Raw genomic sequence first — 27,128 nt, 5'->3', positions numbered from 1 at the left:
TTAGCTTTTAACAAGTGTGTGGTAGAAGCCTACTGCTTTTTCCAAACCTTGGTCACCTTTTGGTTTTACTCAACAATATCACCTACTCCCACTGATATGCCGCTACTTGGTTTCCTTGTGCTTTTTCTTGTAATTGGGCTCATTTAGTGTAAACTGCACAGATTGATAGAAGAATTTTAGAATAGAACTGAATAGAATTTTGTATGTGCTGCGGAGGATATTAACACAGCATCTTTGGCCTTCTTATAATCTAGAGAGCAGCATGTGTTTGAGTTTAATTAGCTTCCCTGATATTTTTGTAGTTGTTGTAACCAGTGAACGATTCCATAAATTAATTAGCACCTTTAAATGCAAGAAAAGTTATGAAATCACCTTCCGGCAGTGCAGCCGAGTTAATTTCGCCATCCGTTAGTTACAAGATGTATCTGTTTTTGTCATGTTTCGCTTTTTTTTAACCACTTCTCACCTTTCTGATCTTTTCCAAGTCAAAATTTTCATGATCGCATTTGTGGACTTTCGTTTGCCTCACTCATGACTGATAATACGTGAAGCAGCTTGCCTCACCAACCACAAGCCACACTGCAGAGACGCTGGCAGGCACCTGGCAGTAACCCCCCCCTACACATCACATACACACGTACACATTATGCTATACTATACTATGCTAATGTACACAGAGAGAATGACTAATTCGTCTTCAGCTTTGAAAACGTGAGAGCTGTTTCCAATAAATCACAGCATAATGATTTTAAATTCAAGCGGAATTCCCGTTTCTTGTTGGAAATTCAAACAAGTAAAAAAACAATATTAACCAAATTCTGCAATGAATTCAAACTGGATATTTATATTTTTTAGTACAGCTCGCGGGTATCTGTTTATTAATTTCTTAATGAAAAATTAGACGCATGAAACACAAAGTGTTTGCTGGTGCAAACTGTATTGTTAGCATCGCTGCAGCTTGGCGTGAGAACTGTTTGACACCTCTCTTTGTTTAGCTGAAAGTGCTTGAAACATAATGCAGAAGTACATGTGTGTGTGTGTGTGTTTGGACTGCAGAGTGTAAAAAGCCCCCACCACAATTCAGTGTCTGTTAAACACCCACCCCTTCAGCGAGGTCCGAATTCTAGTTTCCCCATTTCTTCTAAGCGCAATAAATATCTTTATTTATTTGTTTATCTTTCCCCGAAACTTGGCCGCGCACAGTGACGAGAAGTTTACCGCCACATCACGTGGACTACCAGGTATCTGCGTGTTACCTTCCGCCTCACGCCAGGTCCATTCTGTGAGTGGTTGAACAGTAGCAGCAGGTTTGAAAAACACGTTTTCTACAAAACAGAGAGGGTCGGCCGATGTCTTTTTTCTCGAAAATGTCTAATCCAAGATCAGATGTGAAAATCAGCCCACACTCGTCTCCCACACAAACATATACAATGTACATACTTCTGTTCCTGATCTATTCACTTGCACGAGTCTTTTATCAATGCTGTATCAGCATTATTACACCCCTCCTACGCACTGTAGTGTACATGTTACAGTATGCACACATTTACTTGCATGCAAAGTGGAGAGAGAAATAAATATAGGTGCGAGCCAAAAGGAGAGACGTATGCTGGCAAACATGTGCAGTAAGACACAAAAGCACGCACAGGTCCTGGTTTCACAGAAAAAAACGACGCAGTTTATTAGTGATTAAATGCTTCGTGCACCCTTGCACTCAAGTGCAGGTGTTCACACATGGCCGCGTGACTTAGAGGTGTTGCATTCTCACCAAAACCGTAAGACAAAGATTTTCAAAACGCACAAAATTGAAACGTGCGATAACACAAGTGTGAAAAGGAAGGGGTATGCCAATCTAAAGAGAGAATTTCACTATATACATCTGCATTTAGAAATAAAGCGCCTGAGAGCCAAGAGCCACCTGAGAGTACCGAGGAGAGGAAGCTAATACACTTTATCAGCCTTTTGGCAATATTGATATTGTACGTCACGCTCCACCCACCATGCCAGTAAGTAGCGTAAATGTTTGTTATTTTCCTACGGATGCACTGAATGTATCTGCGTGTTTGTGGCCATTATTTATCCAAAGCCACAATTAGGATAAGGGTGAACTTTGACCTTGATTCAGCTCAGCATTAGTATCGGGTTCCACCAACTCGTACCACAAAGAAGACGTTATTTGTAACATGGAGGGGGCTGAAGGGGTTTGATACCACCACTCTGTGTGAGTCACAGCTTTGGAAAACTAGGTGGGCCTCCAACACAAAGCCAGCTACCCAGTGGAAGTTATGACTTCTTTTTTATTTTTATTTTTTTGTGAGCTTAACTGAACCGAGTTCCCTGTCCTTACTTATTTTGTGCCAGGTGTTAAAAATATGCCAGGATGCAGTCCTCTGTTGGCATGGAAAGCATGTTTGTGCGTACACTTTTCTGCAGATATCTTTAATAGAATACAGATATAGCAGTTCAGAGGATGATATCAGCACGAACATATGTTTCTCTAATACATTCCCATGTAGCAGGATTACGCATGCAAGTGGGAGGGCTCAATTAAATTAGTGCGCGGGAGTGCCAGAGAACATATTTTTAATTTGACAGTGTGTTTTATTAGCTGTGTAGGACGCATGCATGTTCGTTCTTTGCTTCTTTTTTTGTGTTGGTGCTGAAGTTCAGAGTTGAAGTTCAACTCTGTTCCTATTCATGCAATAGAAATCCCCAGTACATACAGATGTGTCGTTTGCAACTTTTTATCTGCCACGATCTCTATTGAGGAATGAACTGAGTCAGATTCTCATCAAGGGGCTAAATTTGCAGTGCTTTATCAGATCTGAGCCTGGCAGCAATTTGGTGCCCGAGCACAGCAAGCATCTTTCTTCACGCTTTCCTGTCTAACTGACTGTTCATATTTGCAATCACGAGATGTTTGAATTTTTTATTTTTATTGTTTTCAAGTTTTGAGAACAAAGCAAAGACTGATAAATGTTCCCCGCTGCGACATTTTAAAAGATGCAAATTCACTTATCCTTTTGTGGAACTACTGATAATGGCAATTTCCTCTAAATGCAAGTCTTCATATAAGAAATTACTCAAATTAGTAGATTAAATAGATTATCTTGGCAGATTTCACGTTAGATTAAGGTTTCTGTCTTGCAATAAACATGAAGAAATGAGTCAATTTCAGATCAAGACTGTAGAGTTTATAAAAATTGGTGAGATAAACAGTCTTATCAGATCTGGGGCTATTGGTAGTGACTAACTACTAAAGCTGCTACATTCTTGTTGAACAAAACTCCTTATATCATGGCATCTAAACTGTCAGATAAATGCTTACAGTCTGTGAAAGTGATTATTTTTCATATCCACTTGCTTAATACTAAATGGCCTCACATGAATTGATATTGCAGGGTTCAGATCAGTTTTTATACTAACAAAAAAGACAAAGTCATCTTGTTGCTAGGGCTAAAAGACACACAGCCTTGTGTACGCTTCTTGAAATAGAGATGCTGTAGTCAGTATGGCCTCTCAGAGCCATGACACATCTTGAAATGGTGTGATTTTATGCACTTCAATTATACACCATGACATGAGATCTAAGAATTCAGGCCTAGAAGCCTGTCAACTCCTAATTTGCAGGTCCATGTCAGAGCTGCAGGATTCATTGAGTTTAAAGAGGAGATGCGTTTGTATTGAAGTTGCATGCATTCATTAAAAAAACGGTTCAAAGTAATTAAGATCAGTGGCGTATATTCGACAGAGATTTGACAGAAATTACTATGTGTGTGCAATCGTGCGGAGTTGTAACACCTTCTGTTAACATTGTGATCCTCTATGATTAAAAACGATGACGATAATGACACATTGCCTCGCTTTCTCCTTCAGGGTGAATTTGGCTCTGGCGTACACAGAGTTAACGGAGGAGCTGGGACGCCTCCGTGCGCTGAGCTCCAAGCAGACGGAGATCCTGAGGAAAGCCACGCAGGAGCAGGCTAGTCCAGGTTAGCATCGACAGTGAAAAAGCAAAACCCACAGCACAGCAGCACATGAAGCTCTTCGGCTGAGATAACTGGCTGTTACGCTGCACGGCCTTATCTGTAACGGATGTGCGTGTGCAGAAATGCGCGCGCTTCTTGTCACCTTGACATTTAAATGGAATTCCACGTTAAAACGATTCAACATGTTTGAGTCACGCTAATATCAATATATTGTTGAAGTCGGCTTTATGTTTTTTATTGCACTACAGTCAGTTGTCTTCTTGTGTCCATAGGTGTGTTTTATCCTTTTTTAAACACTGAAGCTAAGTCACATTTTAGGTTAACAAGAGCAAATCTTTAGAAGCGCATATTGATGAATTATCTTTAGTTTAGCTTTTATTTTACTACCAAAAGAACAGAGACAGATTATAGATCACAATTTTATTAATTTCTCACATAATTAATATAATTATTTTGTTTTTGTAGCTATTGCTTTATAACTAGTGCAAGGATTTTAACAGCTGGTTTTTTGCTTTTTTGTGGATGACAAAATTAGCTTAATTTACATTGTTCCAGAAACAAGAATGACTTGATGTTTAATATGATAACTATAATCTTATTATGCTTATAATTTAGATAATATTTAAATAAACAGGAACAGTAATAACTATTTTATTTTATTTCTAGTAATTACAAATATTACTTTAAATCTGAAGTAAATGGTCTCAGTCTACTTTTGTAATGTCAGTTGCTTATAACCAATTTTACACAACTGCAGAAGTACAGCATTCCTGCAGAGTTTCTGCCTAAGGCTTTTATCTTAAAAGCCAAATCAAAGAAGAGGCCACCTAGCACATTTAAAGAACACGCGGGGTTCTCGGTACAAGTCGTGCAGTCACACAAGCTACCCAACCTAGCAGCTTGCCGGCTATCAATAGCTTCCTTTGTAACACTGTAACCAGAAAATACAGTTTTCGTCTTTATTCGGACTCTGCATTCATTTATAAGCTAAGCATAGCCATATTTGGCAATAGTAATGCACTTCAGCACTTCATTTGAATTCTTATAGGAAATCTGTACAAAGGCCTTCACACACTATAGCTGTTAGAGGTCTCACATTTTAGCTTTCTTTCTAAGTCTGTTCACACTGTGGTAATAAAAAAAGTACTTAGTGCTTGAAAAATAGTGTGCAGAGTGCTCTTGTATGGCGCTAGCCTTCTCGATTTGAAGCAGTCGTTTCAAAAGTATTTCCCCTGTGAGTGTTTAAGGGTGCTATTGTTATCACTGATGCATCAAAGTCAAAGTACAGTTTGCAGTTTACCACTATGGTAGTCGGTTCATGCAGAAATTTTTTTAGAAGAGCTGTCATGTAAGTTTTCCGTCAGCAAAAGTTACGTAGAAATGACATGTTCATAAATGATCCAGGAAGCAGACAGTAAATATAAAAAAGTACATTTACTGACATGAAACTACAATGAGATGGATGATAAAGTAGTATTTACGTTTAAATCCTAAAGTAAAGTTTTTAGCTATTTCATTGGAATAAATGTCCTTCGGTGTAGGTGCGCGTAAAAGCACAAATAATTGATATAAAAGTTTTATATAATCAGAGCTCTTAAACATTGAAACACCTAGCTAAAATCTATTTAAACACATCACGTGGACATTTTTGCTCGTTCCATTCATGTGCCAGAAAATAACTACTGGTTGTGATTTGTTGCAGCTGTTTTCTCATTAAAACAAGTAAAGATAGGAACTCACACAGACACGTTGTGGAGTAAAACCTAAAAGTGCTAAACGCTGGCAACACCTTTCTCTTCCTGTGCGCATATTCACACACATAGCTAATGTCTCGCAACTGTGCATCTACTACCTACCACAAACCAAAAAACACCACACAGACTGACAGTTTGTAAATGCTACAAACTGGAAAATAATGTTTAAAAAAAAAAGCCTCAATGAATATGTGCACATTTTTACGTAGCTAGCAGCGGGGAAAACACAGAAAACCCCAAGCTTCATCTGAGTTCTCCTTAAACCCGGAGCAACTCTCACAAAGCTGGAAAAAGCGTCTTATATGCCACTTCTGTTTCATTAGTTGCAGGATTGTGCGAGGGATATGATTTCCTCCTGGATATCTGTAACGCAAACAAATATTTTTCATGAATTGTTAAAATATTCAGGGAGGTGGGAATTTGTGGGGAGCCATTAAATTTCTCCTGGGTGTTGTATGAGTTAAGGAAAGTAGTCCCATTTGACTGTGTTTTTCTCATTCAAAGAGCGCTTGAGAGCACAAACGCCCCCTCCCTTTTTACACCTCAACCAATCAGCCATAAATGATGTTTCCTCTTTGAAATGGGAAGTGGAGCTGAAGTGGTGACTACAGGGCTGACTGACTCATCAGCATATCTTGTAATTACAGGAAATACTACAACTGTACTTGTGCAAATAAATCTTTTTTTATGAATATATAGGGGAACATAATGTGCATCTCTAAGATTAGAAATGTCATCTAATAAAATAATGGTATCATTGCCAAATAATGAGCTGTAATGAAAATGTTATCTTTATGTATAATTAAAGTGGCGAATCAGTTTCCTTTTCTTCACATTGCGCCGAAAAAATAGTGGAACAGAATCATATAAGTGACTGTTTGGGAACAAAAGCTGTTGTAAGTGTGTACTCTATTATTGCGCAAGGCTAAATGTGCATTGACACCTGAAGACTTGTGTTGGTTATTGTATTCACAAGAGCCACAAGAAACACACACCAGTGAGTGATACGTGTTGTCTCACAGCTGTTGTTCATTTTAAAGGTGTTACATGAGGTTTGGGTCAGGGTTCTATGCACGCCACTTCAGGTCTTGCACAACAATATGTACCCGGTGTCCAAAAAGAAACAGTTATTTTCATGTTGAAACAAAAACGGGGCTACTACTGTTCGCTAGCAAAAATGCTAGCAAACTACTGTTCGCACATGGTCTGAATGTTAGCTTGCAGACAGATTCAACACTACTAACATATTTTTTGGATTGTCACCTCACTGTCTGTTTTGGGGTTTAAAAGTTGTGGCGAGGTCAGATGGCAAAGATCCTCGAGGTCGACACAGACACAAATAACCAGTCAAAATCTGTAATTTACGTCACCTTTTGCACAATGTAGTTCTTTTACCAACCAGCAATCTGTTTAATAAATCCAAAAACAGATCTAAGTATGAAATACAGCTCTGCGAAAGTCTTGAGTCACCCCTCATTTCTTTGGGCTTTACTCGGAAAATGGGACATGGATAAAGCGATTTACTGACACGTGCAAACATACATGGGAATATAGAACAGAAGGCAAAAGCTGAATTTGTACACTTTAGAGCAATATTTGGTTTGACTAACTTTATTCCTCAACACAGCATGAACTATTGGTTTCTTAATATTTCTTGAAGTATTCTTCAGGAATAGTTCTCCAGGCTTCTCAAAGGAATCCCAAAGATGGTTTTTTGGATGTTGGCTACTTTTTGTTTCATCCTTTAATAATGTCGAAGTCTGGGGAGATCAATCAATGACTGATAGTGTTTCATTGTATGTTTTTCTATTTAGGTATGCTTTAGTGTGTTTGGGATTGCCATACTTAATGCATGTTGGATCAAAATACCTTTCTGCATTCATAATTTCATTACATAATCAAATGTGAAAACATCTCCAACACCACTGACTGAAATGCAGCCATAAAACTGTGGTTTACAGCTGGCTGTAGATGCTCACTATAATACCTATTCCGTGATCTCTGTTTTCAGATGCTTTTAATCTGCTTCAGGTGATTTTTTTAAGGACACACGACACACCATGCCAGGATATGCCTGGCTTGTAGTTAATATCTCTTTGAGAATCACCTTGCTGGTGCAAAATTAGAATTTTATGTCTGTCAAACTGTGTTACCTTTGGCCTTTTTGGAGATTTTTACTTTGTTAGAAGTAACAAAGTGCCTAAAGATTAAAAAAATTACAAATTGATTCTAAGTTGTTTGTCACATGTAGACACAACAATGGTTCGTGCTGTGAGTTTGGTGCCTTTTATATGCTTAACCGATTCATAGATCAGAGCTAAAACATTAAACCAAAATAAAGAAAGAAAACATTCCTCTGAAAATGGACAGAGAAAGGACTGGACTAACAGTGAGTGCAGAAAGCAGCCAATTTCCAAACTTTCAGAAAGCCCGGACAACATGGTCTGGCTCCTTGGAAGCAAAATAAAAAGAAAGTAGAGGTGGTTTAAGACTTTTGCACAGTGCTTTATGAAAAACAAAACATGAAAACTGTTTGAGTGTTTATTCCTACATGCCAGACACGAAGTAATCTGACAGCAGACTTGCAAGAAGCACTGGTTGAACGTCCAGTAAATAAATATATAGTGTGTACTGCAAAGTACAACTGAGCTCTGTGTATTGATTTGTGTTTTGTCCTGTATAAGTAACAGCATAAGTAGAGCTAATGTGTTTCCCATCATGCCTTCTGTGTGAACAGTTTTGGAGCTTCATGAGATAAAACACTATTCATCTCTTTCTTTGTGCACCGGTTGAACAGGCCTTAAAAGAATGTTGCTGAAGTATGTTTTAACTCTTGTCCATAGTGTGTAATGAATTATAGCATGTTGCTAAGATGCATGCAAATCTTGATTGGGTTTTTTTCCTTTTTGTTTCCTCAGTCCAGCTTCACTCTCCCATACACCACCAGCGCCACTCTCCAGTATCGCAGCGCCACTCGCCCATTCCACAGCGCCATTCTCCAGTCCCGCCTCCGCCGCACCACTCTCCTATTCAGCAGCGACGCTCTCCGGTGCTGCAGCGCCTCTCCCCGGACATGCACCGCCGCTCACCCCTGCTGGACGTGAACGATGGACCAGCCTCTTACTCCTGCCGACCACCCAGCCAGCACCTACGAGCCAGCTTTCAGGGTCGTCGTAGTTACTCAGAGGTTGCCGATCCCTCAGCTTACCAGTGCCCGCCCCGCTTCTCTCTGGACCCAGTTTCCACCCTGCCGAAACCTCGGCCCTACGTTGAGAGCTACGCAAAACAGCAGTCCCAACACATAGGCTCTCCCCACAGTAGACTGCAGCACAGAGGGTCCCCATCTCCCCATCAAGGTGGCGGAGGGGGAGACGGAGGCCATGACGAGAGCTCCATGCGCCACTCCAGAGAGATGCCATTTCCACTGTCAGAGGTGGCCCACCTTCACTTTGAGCCCCCTCCTCCTTCCACACCAGCCCCTCAACCACCACAATCCTCAGAGGATGAGGAGGAGTGGACCTGTCCGCATCCCATCAGCCCTCCGAGGACACTGGGCGTGCTCTCTGCTGCAGTGCCCAGCGGTGTCATGAGGGGCCCAGCGTCCTGCTCAGCCTTTCCCGTCCCTCAGAGGTCTAACACCCTCACCTGTCACCCGCAGCCAGGGTACATGTCAGCAGAGCATGCTCAGTCCTGGCCTTCAATCAATGTGAGTTTAAATAAAGTTTATTACATATATGTAAACCATAAACATTCAACCTGATGCATGTTTGCGTTACTTTAAAAACATTAACTAGCACTCGGTGTCACTTTTATCAGTGCTGCAGTTGTCGCAGACCCATTTTTAAAATTTCCACTAAGGGTAGCTTGCTCATGCTTAATCATCTTAAAGTCCGTGCCATAGTTCCTTTAAATGAACATTTTAAAAAATATTGAGAAATACATTTCTCAGCTTTCTTGTGAGAGACTAGAAGTTTGATACCAATCTTATGACTTTGCATTTAATACAGAGATGGAGTTAAGATGTGCTTAGACAAACTTAGCAAAAAGGGGGAAACAGCTTACCCAGGCGTGTGTGAAGTTAAACCGCATGCCTAAAAACAATCCTTCAGATATGAAAATGTACATATTTTAATTATTTAACCTACACAGAAAAAAAACAAATGCACAAATCCATATTAGGATATAATAAAAAGTCATCTAATCGTTACCAGGTAAACCTTGGATGAACAGTAACACATGCTATATTACACCATGTCATTATTCATCTAAAGGAAAACGAAGCCAAAATGCAGAAACAGTAAGAGTAAAACATTCACGATCATTGCCAGTCTTCCTGGGAGTAGACGTCCTGCAAAATTCACCCCAAGGTCAGACTGTTCAATGCTCAGAGAACCTGCAAAACAACCTCAGACTCTTCAGGCCTCGGTTAGTGTGTTAAATGTGAAACTTCATGACAGAACAATTAGAAAAATAGAAAAAGAACATGGAGGCACAAGTACATGGTGGACATGTTTGGCCACAATGCCCAGCACTTCCTTTTTATAAAAAACAAAGTCACCAGATCATTACAAACACCAGACACCAAATCTCAAGCACGGTAGTGGAGGCATGATGATTTAGACTTGACCTGGGCAACCTGCAGTCATGTCCTCTCCATGCTTGAGTACTCTAGATTAAAAAAAAGTGAGGCCAATTGTTCAACAGCTGAAGTTTAGCTAAAATTGGATCATGCAAAAGAACAATAATCCCAATCACAGCAGCAAACCAACAAAGGAATGGGTGAAAAAGAAAAAAAATAGTGTTGCAGTGGTCGAGCCAAAATTAACTGAAGTGAAATGCTGTGGACCTTAACACACAGAATGACCTTAACATGAACTTAAGACCCGCAAGACCTTAACAGAGCTGTGCATAAATAAATACTCAAAAGACTCAGTTAACTGAATCATTGTTCTTTATAAAAGTGGGGGAAAGCCCTCTGAAAATATGAAGTCATGCATAAAATAATAAGGTTTCAGGTTATACTTGGTTTGTCATATACTTCTTACATAGTTTTTCTTGAATGAATAATAACATGGAGTAATGTCACATACTGATGTTCTTCTGAAATTAATATTTAAATAATTTTAGTACCAGATTATTTTTTTATTGTTGTCCTGATAATTAGTAACTGAGCTGGTCTGCTGTTTATTCTACTTGCACTCTCAAAGCACTTTGTTACGCTGTAACAGCAACTCCAGGTTCAGTACCTTGCCAGAGGATATTTTGGCATGCAGACTGGAGCAGCAAGGGATTGAACCACCAACCTTCCACTTAGTGGATGTCCCGCTCTACCCCTGAGCAACAGCCACTGAATAAATGAAACAATTCCCTCTAATATTTTCCAGGTTAGAAAGATTATTCACCAAAACAGACCAAAACAAACTGTGTTCATGTGTTGTTGGCAGAACAAGTCCTAACAACAGTTATGTCACATTTGTGTTAGAGAAGAAAGACACCCTACATTTTGGTTAATTGACATTCAATTAGACGTGTTGGTGACTGTATTTAATTTATGATAGCACAAGTCTGCTTATTTCCCCCTCTGTCCACATATTAAGATAAACTGACTATACCGAGGCGTATTTGTGGTGTTTATAAAGCCACAAAGTCCTCAGATGGAGAAGGCTGAAGAGAATAGATGAGTCAGTGAAAAGTCAGACTTTTACACATGAAGCCGCAGTTCTTTTCCGATTTCCTACTGACAATCTTGGTTTTCTTTAACCATGATGATGCACGTTCCTTAACCTTTAAAGGGAATCCACTGATTTCCCCCCGACTACAGAGTGTTTACAGTTCCACGTTTGTATTATTGCATTTTCAGTGGGACAAAAACATAAAAAATTACCTCAAACTATGTCACTTGAGTCAGTGTTGGCTAGGTGTGAAGATGAAACTACTTCCTTTTTGAGGGTAAAGGACAAAGAGTACGCTCTATCTAAAGTACAGATGTAACCAGTGTAACGTCACTCATTGTTTTATGAAATCCAGTTCTAAGTCATCATGAGTAAACTGTGGATCTGACTAAACAGCACTTGAAACCAGCAACGGAGACCATAACTTATAGGTTGTTTTTCATAGACTTCTATGAAATCACACTTCTTATTTGAAAAAAAATCACAGGAGTCACCCCCTGCTGGACATAAAAAGGACTACACTTCCACATTTGCAAGTATTTGCCTGTTTTTCGACATCCATCTTCTCGACAGTTTATGGGATGTTGGCTACAGAAGCTCCTTTTAATGTAGCTCACCTAAACTGTGGCTCATCACTGGATTGCAGTGGGTTCACTGGGTACTTTTGACAAGCAGAGAGAGAATGGGCTTAGAAACACACCACATATGATCTGAAAGCTCTAAATATAAAGGGGAGCTCTTATGCTAATTTCAAACGCCATATTTTTAATTCTTGGACTCTACTAGTGTAGCATGACTCACAATTTTACAAAAAAATCTCATACCAGCTTTGGTGTAGTCACTCAGTTCATCCACTTCCTGAAACAAGCTGTTGTAACTGCCTTCCCCCTGCCCTTTCAGGCAAGCTTGCACAGCAGGTAGGTGGAACTATTGTGCTCGCAGCCAGAGCTAAGGATATCCCTTCTCTTCAAAATCATAATCAGCCAATAATAGCACTGAGAGCAGACTAAAGTCTGAGCTTTAGGCGTATTAGGATTAATTGTAAATCTGCTGGCCTCATTATTTGAAATATAATGTCAGTATTCACTGCTGTAGCAGTGTATATATACAGTCCCAGGTACTACAGCCTCAGATGAGCAACTGTGTCATTATTTATTTCTACATACAAAAGTAGTATGTTGAAAACTAAGTACACGCTTACTGTTTCCATATTACATAGAATTAAGAGGCTAATCAAGTAATCAAATACAGGTATTTAATTGATCGTTAGCAAGTCATACAGCAGCTTTAACGTCAAGCAATCGCTCTGTGTATAACTTTTTCAGTTTCTCACATCATTGTGGAGGAATTTTGGTCCCCAGTGAATTCTTTATTATGTGGTAATATGCAAAACCTTAGTACTGAAAGAGGGCGTACTTCAGTACTTTCTTTTTCGTATGAGTGCATCAGAGAAAAAACTCATAGCAGGTCCTCTTTAGCGTTAAATCATGAGGATCACGATGTACTTAAGCAACAAAATCAACAAAAAAAGAAACTTGAAGCTGGTACTGATGTTAAGTCGCCCTTATTAAGAAAGCAAATACACATATTTCTCACAATTGTGAGCTATTTTTTCTAATATATTAAATCCACCTGGGTTTACTACAAGTTTGTCTCTTTTTAAAAACCTTTTGCGCAAGCCTGAATTGATCGCTTACCCTGCAATGATGAAACTGTGAATCTGCCTCCCACAGACTGACTAATACTATCCTGTGAAGTGAGTACGCTGAGGACTGCATGTGATTTGACCCGATAGTGACTACATGTCCATACCTGTGTGTGTATGTGTGTGTGTGTGTTTTGCAGCTCTGGATGGAGACCGAAGAGAGTGACATGAGGAGCTGCCCTCTCTGCCAGCTGATATTCCCGGTCGGTTACCCTGACGATGCCCTCATCAAGCACATCGACTCCCACCTGGAGAACAGCAAGATATGATTGTCATGGCAACCAGCCCGCGCACATCTGCGCTGTCTTCTTATAGATTATGTAAGAGATTAGCAGACCTGGCTAGAGAGGAAGTCAAATGTACACAAACAAGCCATCCATTTAGGGTGTGAACCAGTTAGCTGCTGTATGTGTGACGCTATAGGTAGAGATGCAAAGTGGCGCAGAGGTTTATTTTATTTTGGAGGAATTTAAAAATAGGTCTACATGCAGAGTCCCTTACTGATTGCCCTTAAGACAGATCTGCCTGTATAATCACTGGCTCTGGTTGCTGCTATTTGTTTAAAAGTCTTGTTGTGCAGTGTTCAGGCAATTTAGGGTATTGTGTTGTCTTTTTTTTAAAAATTATTATTATTATTCTTTTTTCTTTTTCCGCTAAAGTGTGGATTTGATTTAGCAAAGTAAATTGTGAGAGGCACACTGGCAGGTTCAGGGGCTCTGCATGCCAAAATGTTTGTCCAGCAGTAAAAGTTCAGGGAGCTATGGCGCAACTATTCTCACCACTTAGCTTTAAATATTCCTGCTTGGAAATTTTCTATCTCGCACAGACACGCACATACACACACAGACGCGCACTGCAGTTTATTTTACAGAGGACCCTGCACAGTAAGTGCCAAGGACAATGCCCTGGTAGAAGCTGGTCTAATGAGATGATCAGAGAGCCATACGAAAGCATGCGGGGAAAGTCGTTTTAAGTTTCTGACACCGAAGGAAGGAAATGCCAGTTTCACTTCTCTGAAACAAGGAAGTATGGCAGTTAAGAAAGTATAAAACATTCCAGTCTTTCATTTCATCTGCTGAGAAAAAAACTGACAAACTGGAGAACATGAATCAGAAAGGATGTCTGAGTGAGCCAGAAAGCTCCAAATTTTGTGTTTTGATATTGCCCTGCAGGGCGGGGCACCGATGAAGGTACTTTAAGAGGAGGGAAATTTTAGTCAGTATATACCTTTTATGCTTGCAGCCTGTTCCAATCGTATCTTAGCCCTTTCAGTTAGCATAGTCTATACAATGTATCAGTTTTCAGTCCCTATATATATTTTCAATATGTAATTTACTATTTATATTGTCTATCTGTAAGGCAAAAAATATGAAGTTATATTTTTGCAAATGTCAACGCACCACATGTCTCATGCTGGTGAAAAATAATCTTTCCCATGTGCTTACATGCTGCTACATACAGCAGACTCAAAGCTCAAAATCCCACCGAATGGGATACTTTCTGTACAAAGATTATCAACTGGGATTCTTCTCAGTCTTCCTCGAGATCTGACCTTCGTAAAAGATTGATGTCACGACTGCCCAGACCGCCCAACAAAAAACTAAAACACACAGCTGGTTGCATGAGATCAAGACATCTGACCTGCTTTGAAGAAAAAGTGGCAGGCTTTTTAGTGTACTATTTTTACTGTCTCAGAGATCTGACATCAAAAACACCATCGCCAATCAGCAAAGTTATCTCTCCAGGGTTTAAGCAAAGACGAGACTCTTCTTTTGATACGTGTGTTTAATTTTTACCACAAGGGAACTCAAGATCTCTTTGTGGGACCTGAACTTTTTGAACACAAAAAGTGAAAACAAAAACAAAAAAACACAGTTACACTGATGTCAGCTAATCCGAGGCTTTCAGTTACATGTGCAGTTTCTAACGTTTGGGGATGTCCCTACAAAGCCAACCATGCATCTCAACCGGTTTGAAGTTACTGAAGAGAGGAACGCAGCAGATTAGAGCACACAGGGCAGTGACTGTGACCGCAGGATGATGATGGACGTGTACCATAATGTGACGCACTCTTTAGCAAATCACTGAATCACTGCAAACTCTGGATGCTTTGAGTTTCCTGTGAATGTTTAGAGGAAAGAGTTTTCCAAATGGATCAAAGAAATACCAGTTTAAAGGATGACTCTGGTTTATTACCACCTGCCTCTTAATTTATCAGGTTTTAACGTTTATTATTGGTTCTGATGACCCTGCAATCATCTGCTTCACTGCTGAAAATTCAAAAAATCTTACTAATCAATCAAGCTCTCTCAGTTTTCTCAATATTTTGAACACTGGCATTTTTTAAATGTTGCATGCCATAAGCTGACTTCAATTGATTACTGAAATTTATTTTTAAAACGTTAGCGAAGGACTCAACAGTAAAGTTCTGAGGCATTAGCAAGCTAGTTAACTTATTAGCATACCACCAGGTTTAAATTTTAACAGATGTGTTTGCACTGCTGAGTTCTGCAAAGTTCATATTCTAACTGAAGAGGTTAAAATCAAAGGTACTTGCTGGTAGTCACTCGGTGAAATTGGTTGCAAAACGGTATATAAGGCGCTACACCAAAAGCCTCCTCGTGATTGTCTTGGAGTGCAGGAGATTGCCGTCTTCGTCTACTTTGGATGGAAGACACAGACTTGTCTGTAAAGCTTTGCCAACTACTTGGTAATTGGTAGCAGAACTGAAAACTGCAATGCAAAACAGAGAATCAGGCTATTTGCCTTCAAAGTAAAATTTGCGTCATTTGAAACGTGTCGGTTTCAGTGGTAAAGTACAGCTTTTACTTTGAAGGCAAACGTTCTCCGTTTCTGTTTTGTGTCGCACTTTTTCAAGTTTCGTTACTGCTAAGTGGTTAGTTAGAGAAGTTGGCATCCTCCAGTGACCACAGCAGTATATTAGTGACCAAAGCAATCACAGGGAGGTTGTTGTTGAAAAGCCCTCTTTGTGATCGACTTCCACTGACAACAGCAAGCAACGTCCTGCATACACTCGCTAATCGATCTGGGGATGTAAATGTTTTAGTTAGTGACTCTAATCTGCCGGTCACTGTGCTGATAAACGTCTTCAGCACTGTAAAATTAGAAATTTGATCCAAAACAATCACATCTTTCAAATCCAAATGAAGTGGATCTGGTGCCTAAGCCTCACCAACAAGCCAGCAAACCTTAAAAACTGCACCAGATGAGACTCAAACACATCTACCAGCACACCTTACTTTTGCATCGGGTGACTCATGATGCTTTTTTTTGCTGTTTTAAAGTGGAAATTATAACTCAGAAAAAGTCACCATCCACTGCTACAGACTTAAAATGCTTAAGTGTTTTAAATGTAGTGCTGAAGATTTTTATTTATTGATTATTATTATTATTGGCATTGCAAGAGAGCAGAGCAAGGTTAGAAAGTCATTATGATAACAGTCACTCAGCATTATCACACCTTTTTCAAAATGTATTTAAATAAAGAAAGCATGCATATAGTACACATCTGGAATCTCCAACGAGCGGCAACACAAGCTGTCGTCTGAGCTCATCTTGATTGTCTAAAAGCTTGTCGTAAACAGGGATCTGTTACACTTTAACCTTACCTTCCATTTGACGTGAGTGTGTTACAAGCTGTGGTTCTGTAACTTTGTTACTTTTGAATTTTCTTGATCTAAAACTGAATGTAAAAAAAACCCTGTCTGATTTACTTTAAATGCTCTGTGTTGTTGTGTCGTTTGCATGAGGTGTTAACAGGGGTCTTTCAGCGACGAGGTCATTGTCATCTTGTAGTTCAAATGCATTCCATGGATGATTCATTTTCTTTCTTTTCTTTTTAAAATAGGAGCAAGGTGGGGGGGAGAAGAGAGCTCTATTTAACACCTCTGCTAACCAATTTCCTGGGGGAAAACCTAAAAACTATTAAGAATTTCACAAGAAAATGATCAGGTTCAGAGAAGTTCAAAATAAGTGCATGCAGCAGATTTCCTTAATTCTTGCATAAAATTGATGCCGGCTTGTGTTTCCTGCCCAGTCTGATACTTAAGAACAAGGAGGTGATTACAAACTTATTGATGAAAAAGAACTGAATTAAAATAAACCAGAATTGTCCTTTAAAACTGCATCCTGAGGTTTACAGTAACTTCAGAGCAGTTCTTGACCATTAAATCGAAGAGGGCTTTCATGGCTCCAGAGTATTCTATATACTGTCTGTACAGTTTGTAACTATATCACTCTGTGTACAATATTTAAAGCTGTGTATAGACAGAATTTTTGCAAGTGTGTAATACTAATGAAACATGTACTCTATTACTCAACAACTTCAAATTGGAGTGTCTGTAAATCAGTATATACACATAATCCTAATCAACACCACACTAAATATGAATTATATGTGAGTTACATGCCAGTACTACCCTACAACTTTACTCACTACTTACTTTTACTCACTAAGTAGCGGTACTTTCTATATTCTGTGTTTGTCTTAAAGTTTCGGTTCTTACAGAAACTTTTTGACACATTTTTTTTCCGACTTGACTGATAATTCAGCAACGACACGAGAATCAAAACATGCACAGCTGTTTGTCTTTGTGGAGGAAGATGATGCGACGTTGCATCATAAAGTATTTGTGCAGCAGTAGAAAACTGCAAACCAGTACAGTAGTACATGATAAACTTTAATGTAAAGGGGACCTATTATGCTTATCCTTTTTTTATGGGATAGTGGATGTTCATCTTTAAACGTGACCAAAGTTTCAAATAATGAGGTCTGTGTAGGTACAAGAAATCCCTTCGAGCCAGCTCAGGCATTTCAGCAAGGCACCTTTAGTTTTTGAGGGGCAGCCAATCAACAGAAAGCTGCTTTAAAGTGTGCAGGACAGGATGTAATGGCATAGTTTCAGATGGAAGTCCAGTATAAAGTGAATTTTAATGAAGGGTCAATCATGCAATGTTACTCCAGTAGAGTCCAAAATAGCATAATATGTCCCCTTTTAGTTAAAACATGATTAAATCACTAAGATGTGTACTTTTTCTCATGACTGAGGACCTATGTTGGCTCAGAACCAAAGAAAATAATTTCCTGTCGTTTCAAAAACTGAGGGTTTGCTTGGCAGGTAGTTCATGTCATGTATGGGAAGATGCTGCACTGTGGTTCATGCTGTCTTGTGCTCAACCACAAACGTTTTGGCCAGCAGCAGCAGTGCAGAATGATCACACCCTGCATGAGTTCACAATGCGATGCACACGGATGTTCACACAACAACACATTCGCGCATGTACGAGCCGCCCCGAGGCCCACCGAGTGAAGTTTAGGATCGCTGGTTCAGGGTTTTAAATGTTTAATTTCTGGTTTTTGTTTCCACCAGCTGCCATGGTTTAAAAAGTCAACGTCAAAAGCTAAAATCATAGCGCTTTCTTCTTATTTCTCGTGTTTTAACAGCAAACTGGCTCCTTTGGTTTACTCAGGAGACTAACAAAGACAGAAAAAAAGATCAGCTTTGCCAGCGTTAAAGATTAAATAGATTTCTTTGTCATGAAATCTCAGTCTAAATTTCTTTCAGATTTACTCAGGAGACACATAGCTAGGTCCAACAAAGAGCTGCAGCTGAAATCAAGTCAGTTTTCTGTTCTCGTGTAGCTCCACTTGCCCATGAGTAACTATGTGAGTCAGGTTGTCTAAATGCGAAACCTTCATTGCACATGGAGACCTCGGCACTAATGAACTCTCCGCAACACTAATGAGAACTAATATTTATGTGTTTAAGTAATGTGTGGTGGAGCAACACTGCTGGCATTCAACAAGTTTAATGAACACAAAGAAAACAACCACAGAGCCACACAAAGAGACCGCTTTTCTTTCTCCATCTCAATCTCTCTGTTTGTAAATATTCCACTAAATAAACTGAAACTTGCACTGAAATGAAGTGTGATCGTGCTTCTTTATGCTCGCACCGTGATGTCATTTCCTCAGCTCCATTTCACATCCTGTTTTCGTTGACCAGTATTAATTTTAGAGCTCCAGTTGCACATTGGAGCTACAGGTGTTGTGAAGATAAACTGCATGTTTTTCTGCGATACAGAAATACCTTCAGAGGTGCAAATACTGCTCTGGAATTTAAAACTATGATAAAATAACTGTTTCCTGTGTAAAAAGCAGTTAAAATGTAGACACAAAAGTGTAAATTATGGCTTTACATAAGAATGCAGCTAAACTAGAATAGAAATTAGTATTTAAAGCTTTAATTTCTTGCAATAGAACACAGATTTCCAACAAGTATGTAAAAGGAAGCATGAATATTTGTTTTAGAATAACGTAAACCTACTGAGCATGAAAGACCGTGTTCACCTCTTGGTGCATGTTGTGCCCGTGACGCGCGCTGTAATGATTTTATATCCTTGAAACATGCAAAAGGTGCATAAACACAAACATAAGCTGTGCTGTTGTTGTGCTTGACGAGTCCGAGCAGAAATTATGCTGTTAGTTTCAGTCAGCAGAGAAGCTGTTTTTGCAGAGTGAGCCGAGATAATTGCGAAAATACATCGCACCTTCATCACCGTGTAAGACCTCTCTGATGTTGTGGGTACGACACGCTGCAGAGGATCAACTTGAAAAGAAATACACTGACAGAGACCTCAAACAGTTGTGTCTCTTAATGTGATGACAGCTGATAAATTGTGTTTTCTATGAGTCACTGAGATACATCTAATCTTTCTTAATTATATGTTTTAAAAGAGGATGAAGTTGCAGCAACTGATGTGTTAGAAAACATCACGAAATATACATGTCCAGTCACGTAACTACAGCCTTTATAAATATTTAGGCAGATATTTTTATGGGACGTTTAATGTTACGGGAGGGAGGCTGAGAGCTATTTACTGATAACTGATGTCAGTTTTTCACAAATGCCAGAACAGAATTTTGTTAAGGAAACCATGAATACGTTTTTATTAACCCAGAAAATCAGTAGCAGCGACTTTTCAAGAGTTTATCTGCACGTCAGGCGTCATTACTTTAAAACAGATCAATCGGTTTACTGGAAGCGCTTCTGACGCAGAAAACGTCGACGCTTTTAAGATATGAAAACACTGGAGGTCGTTTTGTTTACTTTAAATCATAGCATCCATCCTTCAGCCGCCAGCTCTCTTACCAAGTTTGTTTCCTACGTCTTTTGCTCTGCGCCGCTAACCTCAATGCTTAGACTACCTCAGGAAAAAGAAAAATGCACCCACCCATCCGGGCCACAAAACCACAAACTCTGTTAAACTTATGAGAAGCTATATATGCAGCAGGCCTGCAGAGAGAAGTAACAGAGAAAAACCACACGAACTTTGTCAATAAGCGATGAAAAGCTGCGCTTTCTGTTCACTGATAAAAAACACAACAACTTCTCTTTGTACTTAGACGCTCTCAAACAAGAGCACACCTCAAGATAGTTTAAATACACACCGACATGCACGCATGCCTCTCATAGATCTATACATATACGCATTACAGAGAGAGACACATGATTCTTAGAGGCCTTTTCTTTTTCAATACTTTGCTGAATTTGGCTTTAGGTAAAGAGGTTAACTGTGCTGAAGCTGCTGGACCTGTGAGCAGGGTTAGACCTGAAGCTCAAATTGCACTTTGACCCCATCTTCCTAACAGGGTTATATGAAAAAAAAAAAGATTCAGTAGCAATAAATGAAGGCTTCGTTGGTAGTTTGGTAGCTTGCAATGATCTCATACTGGCAGCTTAGGTATCCAGCGCCTTTGATGTCAGAGGTGACATTTTCTGGACTGAAAAATAAACCTGGTTTAAATTTATCTCATGTACTCATTTCCTGCTATTTTTTTTCTGGGGCTCTGCTAGTGTAGCTTTGTATGACTCACAGTTCAAAATAATTGTATCTTATACTGGACGTTGGTGAAGCCATTCGGTCAATCCACTGTCTGAAAATCTTCTTTTAACCGGCTTCCCCGTGTAAGCACCGGGTGGTAGTACGTGGGTGGATTTCTGTGGTCAGCTAAATTATGATGATGGTGTTAGGGGTATCCATTCTCTCTGACATCACACAGATTCAAAAGTAGAAAAAGTGTCTGAAACCAAGTACAACTCTGCAGCCTCACCTTTGGACTCAGGAAAAGAATGATAGGTCACCTTTAAATGCAATCATATGGATTCTAAACCGTACAATCAAGAGAAGTGCTAAAAATATCAGGTCTGGAAAACACAAAACACAAAAGTTTAGTGTCTGCACAGCGGGCTTTTGCATACTTTTTAATAGCAGCAACACACCAGAAGATGTTGACATAATGATGCAGTATTACAGGTGCACGGGTTTTCCTGCATCACACAACAAACCTGAAGGCACTCTGAACACCGGGCATTTGTTTTCAGGTGCTGGGTAGTTTTTAACACTTGAATTAGAAAGCGCTCGAGTTGTGTGGGAGTCGAAAACGCTGACAGTCACTGAGGTTTCCAATTTCCCTCACTTACTATTTTTGCATATTTGGTACAAGCCCAAAGATGCCAAATTCTTGTAAACATTGTACTTTTACAGTAAATCCACAGTGGGTTCAGCCAGACCAGCTATGCTACACATCTGTGTTCATGTTCAAACACTGTGTATTGTGTGAATTTCAGCATTTGGGGTTTTGCACAGAAAGTGAAAACTTTTCATTTCACATTAAGAGTTTTGACTCATTGAAAGTGAGTTGACAGTAACTTTCCAAGCAAGGAAAATCCAGTGCATTTGTATCCATATGGGAAGTGTGTTACAAGTCCACTAGGTGGCCACATAAACCACACAAACCACAGAGCTTTATCCTACCTCATTTTCCACCAAAGCATGGGGAAACAGTCACAGCTTGTCTTTACATGAGCTGAAAAGAAAAGCAGGAACAAACTCAGTTTACTGTCTTGAAGAGCAGTGGATGATTAGAGACACGGAGACACTGCTAGGAAAGATTTATCAAAACGCAAGAAGGTAGTTTGTGAGTTTTGTCCCATCTTCTGTTAACTTTATGGTTACACTTTCTGGATTTTAATTTTAATCAGATCATGTCTAAAATAAATATACTCTTGATTTAAAATGCAAAATTATCCACAAGTGTCAAGAAGAAAATCTTTTAGCAACAATGTCCACATGAACATGTCTTCACAGTTCTAAAATGTCCTTATTTGGTTTGTTTTTTTACTTTTACTTTTTTTGGGTTTGTCTATAATCCAGAATATCTTTGAAACAGCTGTCATGTTACAAATATATCCACACTATCTGATGCACCATAGACAGTTTACTTTCCACAAGCAGTCTCAACTTCTTTTAATTATTATTATTTTATGTGGTTATTTATTTTGCATCTGACCTTTTATATATATATATATATATAATACACAGGAAGGGTGGGCCCCAAAACTGACCTATATTGCAGCGCTGGGTTCTGGTTTGTAACTCTCTGATCCTCAAAGAGCATTTTGATTGACACAGTCAGTTCAGCAGTGCAGGAGTCACTGTTTCCTTGTTAACAGGAAGTATTCACGAGGCACATAAAATCACAGTTTTGGTTTTGGCTAAGAACTGAAAAAATCAATCAGCAAGAAAGTACATGAAGGTGACTGTAAAAACAGAAAAGTAGGTGTTTACAGGAAGGGTGAAGGAGAAGAACTGATAAGAGAGAAAATGTATTGCTGTATGAGCCAATTGGTCCTACACAGCTGTTTCGTAGCTGTTTCATGATTTATAGTATGTAGTGTACCGTTTTTGGTAACAGTTTTAACCTTAAAGTAGGCTTTACGCTCATTTTCCTCTTTCTGTTATTATTCTTGTACTCTAGTACGGTATCTTTGTGTGATTTATAGTTCAAAGTATATTAAACTGACTTGGTGCCCTCAGCTTTCTAAAAGTTGCTTCTCTCTTTAGGCTAACTTTCTTCTGATTGGCTGCCCCTCCCAAAGAGAGGGTTTTAACAGCAGGTGGGCGGAGCTTTGGCATTCACAGTTGTGTGCCTGTGATCAAAATCGTTCCCTGCCAAGAAAAGATAAGAAAACCTTTGTGATACTGACCATGTAGAGGACTCTGAATCCTGAGGTTTTGACTTACTGGGATTACTCGGGGCGACCGTGGCTCGTTGTGTCCTTGGGCAAGACACTTTACCCTACCGCCTACTGGTGTTGGCCAGAGGGGCCGATGGCGCGATATGGCAGCCTCGCTTCTGTCAGTCTGCCCCAGGGCAGCTGTGGCTACAACTGTAGCTTGCCTCCACCAGTGTGTGAATGTGAGAGAAAAGTGCTATATAAATGCAATCCATCATTACTGTACACACACACTGATATTATTTGACTCTCTGGCCATTTCTTATATAAGTACCCACAACTGTAAGTCTATATATAGGAAACAAGGCAGAAAGGCAGTTTCTTATCTGTCACTGTGTGTAAAAGGCATTTTCTTACAATCAGCTGAATTCAGTTTTATTAATATGGTTAATATAGTAACCATGTCACAACATCAGTCACTGCAGTGCACTTTGTATCGTAAGGTAAGATAATAATGCAATAATGCAGAGAAAACCCCAACAATCAAACAACACCTGGCACTTGGCAACAGTGGGAAGGAAAAACTCACTTTTAACAGGAAGAACGGTCCAGGCAGGTTCAGGAGCATTTGCCACGACTGAATGGGGTCAGTGCAGGAAGATGGGACAAAAGACACGCTGTGGAAGAGAGCCAGAGAAAGCCTTGTATGTACTGTTATAAGGAAACCTGATGAAATGTTTCTCACACTGAAATCATTACATCCAGATGAACAGAATCAGCTTTTTGGGAACTAATGATTAAAATGCAGAGTGGTGTATAAACATAGTGAGTGAAAAAAGTAAGTGCACTCAGTGCATCATGGGAAAGCCTCCAGCAGCCCAGACCTACTGTAGCATGACTAAGGAAGGATTCAGGGTCACCTGATCCAACCTTAACTATATGCATTATCAAAAAGGAAAGTTTTCAGTCTGACTGTAACAGTGGAGAGAATATCTGTCTCCTGAATCCAAACTGGGATATGCTTCCACAATTTGGATTTTGAATATGAGCAAACCTTACAAAGACTCTCTGAGCCAATGCAGTATGACTGCTACCACTCCATAGATCTTTGTGGCATTTGCCTCTCAGTGACTGAGATGTATTCAGTGATACAGCTGATCAGACACAGATTTACCACCTGCTATTCAAGAGGCAATAATGCGCTTGTGTTCCACATGCCCCCAGTGGCAACATGTTCATTATACCGGCTGGCAGGGAGCCCAGGACAAAGATCGAAACCCTCCGTGCTGTGGCCGAGTGAGTAAACACACGAGCCAAGACATCCACACGGTCCAATGACACGCAAACATACATACAGAATATTAATGCAGGGACGAGGACACATCCACATATATGCATCCCAGCACTCATTCTTACACACTCCAACACTCCAGCACACATAATATGCACGGGTAGAGGCACAGCTAGTGCCGGCGTGAAGCAGTGAACTGCATTTGAACCGCTGACCTCTGTAACTCACCCATATTGATGGCAGGCAGCGCACTCGCTCACAACACAGCGCTTCAGCAAGCATAGCATGGCTCCAGGGACTCTAGGCGTCAATGGGGGGAGGGAAGAGGGAAGCATGGATGGATGGATGAATGGCGGAGTTCACAGACAAGTCAAACACATTGCCAGTCAAGTTTATTTGTCAAGGTGTTATGGTGGAATAACAAAGAGAAAGATAGAAGAGGGGAGAGTGAAATATGTTATCCCCAGTAGGAAGGTTTAATGAATGGTGCTAAAGAGATAAAGAGGAGGAGAGTCTTTTTCACTAACTGTCCTACACTGGCCTTAGAGACATTGAGGGTGTAAATTAAAGGAAAAGCAGAAATGCTATTCTGTTTGTGAGCACTGTGAGCATGTTTCTATTCAATTGCACAAATTGAGTTTTTCAGAAGACGGTGTTTGGATTTATTCTGACATAAAGGCTGCAGCAAAAGTACTGCTTCCATGGTCTCTTTGTGCACTTATATCACAATATGACATGAACTGTGGATGAATGGAAAGTACTATCCTTGTCATGCACAAGCATTCAATAAAATCCCATGCTTTAATAACACAACTAAGGAAGATGATTTATCCTGTACTTTATTTTTTCTTTTCCAAATTGTCGGTTTCCCACCTCGAAGGATCTCTGTAATACAAAATGATCCCCAAACAAAAAACCAACCTCTTTAAATTTCAGCAGGCTTGTCTACATGCCACTGGTTATACAATCTACTATAATAACCATTAATAAAACATTGCTTGTTCATGTTGCATTTGCAGGTAAACATTATATAGAACACATACAGAAATTCTGTTGAGGATAAGACTTTGACCAGTCATGTGACCTATCCTGGAGCACAGATTGGTGCTGCTACAAACCTTTGGGGTGACAAAGAGGTGAGCCACGGTCTCCATAAATTATTCACGTTATGTTTATAATTTTGCATTCACAACGGCCTGTTAAGCCAGGGACTTCCTCTACCCTGCTGTGTGATACACTGAGCTTCGTGCAGTATCTTAATATAGTGCATATATGAATGCATGTTCTTATCAATGACACATTATAAGTAATGGATGTTAGAGGATATTTGTGGTCAGTATCAGAATGAATGTATCCCACACAGTACTAGCTTTTACTCTCAGCACCACCTTCTGCTTTAATATTTGATCAAGAACAGGCAGCTCTCCATCAGGGTATCTGCACAGGTGCCTGGTACATAGTGCAGCTAAGTTCATCTTTGTCCCACTAACACAGAAAAAAATAGCCTTTTAAATGCACACTGCACTCAAATCACTCCAAGAAAAAAGAAAGGAAAGGGGTAAAAAGGAACTAATTATAATGTTTGAAAAATGTTTCCATCTTCTTGTTCTCTTAATGTAAAAAACAGGAAAAACCGATATGTGTGAGTCTACTACTACTACGCCCCATGACTTCAGAGAAAAGAGGAAGTGTGTGCACATCCAGGAAAAATTTCTTTTGACAAATGCCTGAGGAAGATCCTACAAATCAAAAAATCTCTTTTGTGTAAATGATTTAAGAATTGAATTATTACTTGGAGCTCAATGTGTGCAGACCTTTCCCCTTTTCACAATATCAAGTGACACAATCAGCCCCATCAGGACATCTATTTTTATGCAGTCAAAAGACACTGGTGATGACGATGATGTGAAGAAAAAGCCATGGTGTTGGATTCTTATTGATAAAAGAGATAATTAAACTGCATACGTTTTTAAGTGTTGTTTTTCTGCATAGACTGCTGGACATTACTCAAAGAAACTGTGTGAGAACGCAAATGTCCTAATCAGGTGGACTGGCCACTGAACAGTTTTTAATCTTCCATATCACCAGTACAAAATCTATGTAATGTCTGCCCATACATAAAAACGGCAGCTTAATACCCTGTAAATTCACACCAGTTCAGAGGGCATCACATATGTTCTATGTCCTGCACAACCTCCACAGGCAGCACCCTCACCTAGTCCGAAGCACCGCCATCTCCCGCTAGGTGCTACCTGTAAAAATTGACAACTCGGGACAGTATTCCAACATTATCCACAGGTCATGTGTTAAAACAACTTTAGCGTAAAAGAAATTATCAAAACAAGTACAGTGGATATAAGCATCGTCTTCCAGACTCACCTTTGGCATATCTTCATTAGTGCGGCTTATCACCGGGGTCATGTTTTTTCTCAGTTCACCCTAAAGGTGTTAGTGGGAGTTAAGGTCAGGACTCGGTGCAGATCAGTCAAGTTCCCTTAACATCAGCAGAACCACTTGCTGTACATGGGGCAACATTATGTTGACAGGTCAACTGCAACTACTGTGTTGAAAAGCATTCAGGTTTCTGCTAATTGAATCTAAGAGGCCTAAAAATAGCCCCAAACCCAAAGTAAGCAAAAGGAACCCCTATCATCTACACACTTTTTGCCATGTAGTG

The 27,128-nt window shown here is 39.7% G+C and overlaps 1 protein-coding gene across 1 annotated transcript in view; it reads left to right on the top strand.

The window, feature by feature from the left end:
• tbkbp1 (TBK1 binding protein 1) overlaps window positions 1-19,064 on the top strand; it is a 69,321-nt gene extending 50,257 nt beyond the window's left edge. The window contains exons 8-10 of the mRNA XM_040014227.1: window positions 3,877-3,992; window positions 8,662-9,449; window positions 13,261-19,064. Of these exons, the coding sequence (XP_039870161.1) occupies window positions 3,877-3,992; window positions 8,662-9,449; window positions 13,261-13,389 (1,033 nt within the window). The 3' untranslated portion in view covers window positions 13,390-19,064. The remainder of the gene's footprint in view (window positions 1-3,876; window positions 3,993-8,661; window positions 9,450-13,260) is intronic.
• The last annotated feature ends 8,064 nt before the right edge of the window (window positions 19,065-27,128 follow it).

Source organism: Simochromis diagramma, unplaced genomic scaffold (assembly GCF_900408965.1).
Source record: "Simochromis diagramma unplaced genomic scaffold, fSimDia1.1 OVJJ01000669.1, whole genome shotgun sequence".
NCBI lineage: Eukaryota > Metazoa > Chordata > Actinopteri > Cichliformes > Cichlidae > Simochromis > Simochromis diagramma.
The sequence above is the reverse complement of the archived record's forward strand: the minus strand, read 5'-3'. Positions and strand labels throughout refer to the sequence as shown.